This window comes from Halichoeres trimaculatus, unplaced genomic scaffold, assembly GCF_033239565.1.
Source record: "Halichoeres trimaculatus isolate MK-OKI-2021-1 unplaced genomic scaffold, fHalTri1.1 fHalTri1_scaffold_20, whole genome shotgun sequence".
In the NCBI taxonomy this organism is placed as follows: Eukaryota; Metazoa; Chordata; class Actinopteri; order Labriformes; family Labridae; genus Halichoeres; species Halichoeres trimaculatus.
In genome coordinates this window covers 4,287,043-4,293,042 of record NW_027437198.1, presented here as the reverse complement: position 1 = coordinate 4,293,042, position 6,000 = coordinate 4,287,043, and the positions used below count along the sequence as shown (strand labels likewise).

Sequence of the window (6,000 nt, the reverse complement as noted above, 5' to 3'; positions counted from 1 at the left end):
TTTGATTAAGTGTGATAAGATTCAATGCATAACATTTAAACATTTCGAGGGAGTTGTATTCATTAAAAGCGGAATACAGATACTTTTTTTTTTAATAGATTTAAATTTACTATCTGGATTTTTTGTGTGAAAAAATGTACCGTAACCCTTTAGCACCATAGTAATAGCTATTTTATTAAAGCTCCTGGTCTTTTTTTGTCTATTTTTGTCAATAATTTTGTCAAAAAAATACCCTGTGTGTAAATAATTTACACCCTTTTCCAGGAGAAGTAAAATTTTCCAACTCTGTCAAGTATTTACCATTCTGATGTATGAAAATACCCCAAACTGTGTGTTTTAAAAGGAAAAGGACGAAAATGGAATTGAATTTTCTTCAACTTTCTTTATATAAATTCTTGAAAAGTGCAGATTGAACATTTCTGAGTTTGCAAATATTTAATTCAAACAATTTTGCAACAACTTAGACGGTTTCACATTTCTGTAGCTTTCTGAGTCCATGTTACAGGCTGTATAAGATGTCAAAAAGCAAGCCGTTTATTGTTATTATTATTATTATTATTATTATTATTATTATTATTATTATTATTATTATTATTATAGCAGTGGTAGACTCTGAAATTGTTCCTGTCCACCTGAAGACAGAGACCCACTTGACACACAATGGCAATAACAATACACAATGGCAAAACTACAAAAACACGGCAAAATACACACCAAAAAAAACAGTAAAAACTCGATCAAAAAACACACAACAATTGCAAAAAACGACAAAATCACTTCGAGAAAAACTTTTATTTACAAGATTCGAATTTATTTAAACAGATTATACCTCTAAAACTCTCCTGAACTCCAAGAAACCGCACCAAAAGTTGACTTGAATCCTCCGCTCTCTCTCACAAACGCCGCCCACTCTTCCTCACGCAGCACTCAGTCATTACCGTAATGCATGTAATATCGCCAGAAAGCCCCGTTTCACAGCTTTCAGGGGCACTTTGAATGATTAAAATTGCACGAAGTAGCGATGAGTTACGGTAATTTGAAATACACTTGTGCAGCGGTGTCACCGGTGATCAACCCAAGTTTTAATTTGAAGGTCGCCAGCCGGAAGTGTAGTCTTGTGTCTTGTTCTGGTTAGCTTACCACCTGTGTCCACCTATTCCTACCTCCACATACCTCCTCCCCTCTTAAGTAAGCCAACCACCTACAACAAGTTTGACAGCTAAGCATTTACCGAGTTCACAGGCAGCGCTGCAGCAGCAACTCTGTTTTCTCTCCTCTCAGTTTTTACCTTTTCCTCGGTATGTGTGCGTCTTGCGTCTCCTGCTGGCTATGAGGAATTTCACGTGTCCGTAGGTTTTTGTCACTTTTCCCCCCTCTTGGACTTTTTCTTTGTTTTTGTTTTTTTTCTGGTTGTGGTTTTAGCCCACTCTGTTATTGAACACTTTTCGTTTTCGGGCGTCGCTAAGGAATTAAACTTCATCATGTCGAGGACCACGGAGGAAGTGTACAAGCTCACAGAAAGTACTTACAAGGTGGGTGCTGCTGGGAACACAACAGGTGCGACCACGACAGGGGAGAGGGAAACAAACCTCCATGGTTTCATGTGTGTAATAGTGAAGCTGTAGTTTAAATTTCCACAGACAGCAACAGAAACTTTTACATGTTAACTGACTTACAGTTATTTAAATACTTTATTTTAGCAGATAAAGCATTCAAATGTATACTAAAACTTCTGGACTGCAGGTAGAGTTAACTTGGCATCATAGTGAAAGGCTCTGATGTATATTACCAATAAATAATAATTTATTGCTAACACTTTGAGTAAGGATTTTGTGTTTTTACCCTATATTTCCTTCATTAGTCTATTTTTCTTGATATAAAATCCAATCCAAACAGCCTTCTTGTTAGAGGTTTTCTGAGAGACAGTTAACTGAAGTAGTGAGTTTGGTTTTGGAGTGAATAGCCCCACCCTAGGAATGCCATTTCCTCATTAAATTGCCACCTTTGTTGCTCAGCATTATTATTATTTATCCAAGATAATTTATGTTTGGAAAAGCTTTTACTGTTTTTCTCTGTTGGACAGTTGAATGACTGTCCTGAAATAATTGAAAGGACAATATAGCTTGATCATAACCACTTTATCGGGTGTTATTTGACTTACCTCATTGTATGGTCACATATGTATTCATTAGAGTAAGGATAAGTTTGTGAAATGTGTCTTCATGGGTCCAAAAAAAAAAAGCTCATTTTGCCCTCTTGACTAGTTTTTGCATGTCCAGCCTCCTCTCAGAGCAGCCCTGCAGCTCCTTGCTGTGATGAAATGCAGGTAAAAGACTCCAGGTTTAATAATTCATCTGCTTGTGTGTGTTCTGTGGTAAGGTTATACACACGGCTCCTCCAGCAGCCATCACCTCAGTATAATACAATATGTTTACATGAGGAGGGAAGCGAAATAGTGCTGATTCCTGCTGTTTCTGATCTGCAAAGTTTGATGTTAACTCTCTATATTTGATAGATACAACCCGATGTCAAACCTATTCCATGACATCCAGGTGAATTTGTGCCTAAAGCTCCTGTTAATAAATAGTCGATGTCATGACTGAGTGTTTCCTCTTCCCCACCTTTACTCCCATGTGATGTCACTCAGTCATGTTTGAGCCACCCACCTAGAAACTCATCTATGTTTCAACAGCATTCGTCAACGATTAAAACTTTGAATGAACACTGTGTGACTAAGTGTCCCCTCCTTTTTTTGTGTCTACCCACCCAGAGTGTGATGGACCAGTTCAACCCAGGACTGAGGAACCTGGTCAACCTGGGGAAGAACTATGAGAAGTCTGTAGCTGGTGAGTTTTCACTTTATATAAATGAACATGAACTAGGCCTGTCACGATAACAAATTTTGCTAGACGATAATTTTCCAAAATATTATTGCCGATAAACAATATTATTGTCAATATTATTTTGATTTTTTTTCCATTTTTTCATTGATGTAATTATGTTAAATGGGATAATAAAGTGAGTACACCATATCAAAAGCAAGAAACTTTAATTTCCTAAGAGTATTTAACTGTAATTAAAAGGTCAGGATCTTTTAAATAAAATAAATTAAACAAAAAATATAATAAATTTAACAAACAAGAAAGAGAAAAAAAAATACAATAAAAATGAAATGGACTCTCTTTTAGAAAAAAAATACATGTCAATGAAAATAATTAATACTAATCAAAAACAATCGAACATAGACCCTGTCTCTAAAGAAAAAACGAAACTCCAAAAAAAAAACCACAATTGAAAACTATAGCCTTAATACAAGGGAGTTTATACAGTTCCTGAATTGTTTGTAACATGTACTTTTTCCCAGTCAATCCGTACTGTCTGTCAAACGTTTTAAATATTTTTGGCTTTCAACCGTATTGAAGGGCTGCAATTCTTTAGCAATGTAGCTGTCTTTGAGCGCCCACCATTTGGCGCTTTTATTTCTATTTCCTTTGCAGACCAAAAGCCTCAGTAAGAGCGGATTGTCAGAGACAAGGCTAAATCTGCTATAGAACCTATGCACCCAATGTTAGGAAAGATAGAAGTAGTGAGCCATCTTCTCATTCAGCCTCTTTGGCGGAAAGAGAGGAGGAAATGCATGCACGTGTCAGTTTATCGAGGCTGGCAAACTTACCGAGGATGTTTTTATTTATTATTATCATTATTATTATTATATCGTTCGGTTGATTGCTGTATTGATTATCGTGACAGGCCTAACATGAATGAAAACAGATGTGGTTCAACAGTTACAACAGGAGCAGCAGAAAAGATAATTTATTAAATTATTAAATCTAGTGGGAAATTCACTCTCTGCTTTGGATCATATGATATTGGCCAAATTACACAAACACAGGCAAAAACAGGACCTGATGACCTTGTATTAATGAAGAGGTGTCAAAGTGAGGGAGCTTTACCCATGTGCGTTCCTCAAGGTTGCCCAGGATGTGAACTGGCACCTCTCCAGGAACCAGTTGACCTATTCCCAGACTGAGCTTCTGCTGCCCACTCAACAATAAATATAACCCTGTACATTGGCGTCCCTAATCTTCTTGAACATCTGCAAAAATGTCATACACTCCATGCACTTGGTGCAAAATTAAATGTCTAAAAATCTCTAGGGAAACTTTAGACTCTGCTTTGGTGCACAGAGTTCATGAGTGAGCTAAGGTTTGTAGGCGGTATTGAATTTTATAAGAAACCAACAAAATAAAAACTTCTTTAAGAGAAATATTTGTGATATTTTTGTCATTTTCTTTAAAAAAATTATCTTGCAGTTGATTGGCGTGAACATTTTTTTGTTTTCACTCCTTGATGTAACTTAAATGAACTGGTGCTTTTCCAGATTTTGGAATATGTAGGCTGCTCTGTCCAGTGGGTGAAAATCTATTTGTCCTTAATGATTTGGTCAAACATTAACAACAGTTTTATCATTTTCCCAGCAATGACCCTGGCGGGAAAGTTGTATTTTGATGCAATGTCAAAGATTGGGGAGAATGCTGCAGTGTCTCCTGTCTCCAGAGAATTAGGTAAGTCTCCGTCTCCCCTGTCCTCTGGCTCTCTCCTGGGATAAAGTGAGGGGAATCTGCAGACTGTGACGCTGGTTCCTGCAGTCTCACTGTGGTCCCTGATGCTTTTGTTGTTGTTTCAAGAGTGCATTTCTGCAGAGTAGTACATCTTATAATCTCAATCAGGACTTCTCTCCTGCTCAAAAATGTGTCTAAATTTATTAACACGGTTTCCAGTCAATAGAAGTAGAAAGCTAATACATTTATAGTGGCAATTGGTCAAAAATGTAAAGAGCCATGAATGCTACATGAAGAGAGGTAATATCAACAAAGCAACATCTGAGTTAAAAAAATGAAGCCTGTGCAGAAGTGCTAAAAGTTGCAGTTCATAGAGAAACTGCTTGAGGCTGGCTGCAGAAATACTGGAAACCACGTACGCACCGCGACAAAAAACAAAACAAAACAGGATTTTACAGCGCTAAAAACATATTCACAGCCTGGTTCAAAAATCAGCTTAGGTCTGAAACGCTCATACTGTACTGGGGGGGGGCTAACTCAGTGGCTTAGAAGATACAACGGTCATCTGATTGTCTGATCCGAAGCCAAGTTTCTGTTACACCTAGAATTGTGCAAAAAAATAAATATTGCAATAAAAATAGTAATGGAAACACCAAAATTTTGAAAAACTGCTAAATTCCGATGAGAAGTTTTTACGCTGTCATGAGGTGGTTTTTCGATTGATTGATGAATCAATCTTTATATAGCTCCAAATCATAACAAACATCTCAAGATACTTTCTAAAAACACTGACTGGTCTGGACCCGTTAATATTTATAAAATGTATTAACAGAATTAATTGTAAACTTTTTTTTATTATTTTATGCTGTTAAATATTGTACATTTTCTGAATTTTAAAGGCCCAACTAGGGACAAGAGTTGGAAATTAGCATTTGCTATAAACTCTGTGCAGCACATCAGATTCATACTTAGTGATGGAACTATATTAAACTGCACCGTCCCTACTTTATGAATAAATTCAATTCAATTCAAAAGAAACCCAACATCAAGATAAGACAAGACAAGGAGTCTTATGTCATCGTAGCCCACCATGAGTACAGGGCTTTGCAGCATTTAACAAGTTACAATAGAGAGCAACATCTTGCCTTTAATGGGCAGAAACCCTCGACAGAACCAGACATATGTTAGACAGACTGAGGGACTGAGTTGTTTCAGAAGTTTCCATGTAGAACTTTTTCACAAAAGTGCAACAGAAGCACCGTTTTTGCAAAAACCTTTCACCAGATGTAAATAACTGCTCCTCTCAGAGAAGTCCCAAGTGCGTGTCCACTGCCACACATACAGACTCTGGTGTTAATACTGTAACAGCTCTGCTGTTAGTTCTGTGTTCAGTGCAGATGTTGGTGTTTTTGAGCGCCAGTGAAGGCATCAGGAAGGC

At 37.1% G+C, this 6,000-nt stretch overlaps 1 protein-coding gene across 1 annotated transcript in view; it reads left to right on the top strand.

The window, feature by feature from the left end:
• The first annotated feature begins 1,135 nt into the window (after nt 1-1,135).
• The window catches only part of baiap2l1b (BAR/IMD domain containing adaptor protein 2 like 1b), a 73,265-nt gene continuing 68,400 nt past the window's right edge, over nt 1,136-6,000 (top strand). The window contains exons 1-3 of the mRNA XM_074695737.1: nt 1,136-1,532; nt 2,771-2,846; nt 4,479-4,565. Coding sequence (XP_074551838.1) covers nt 1,482-1,532; nt 2,771-2,846; nt 4,479-4,565 — 214 coding nt within the window. The 5' untranslated portion in view covers nt 1,136-1,481. The remainder of the gene's footprint in view (nt 1,533-2,770; nt 2,847-4,478; nt 4,566-6,000) is intronic.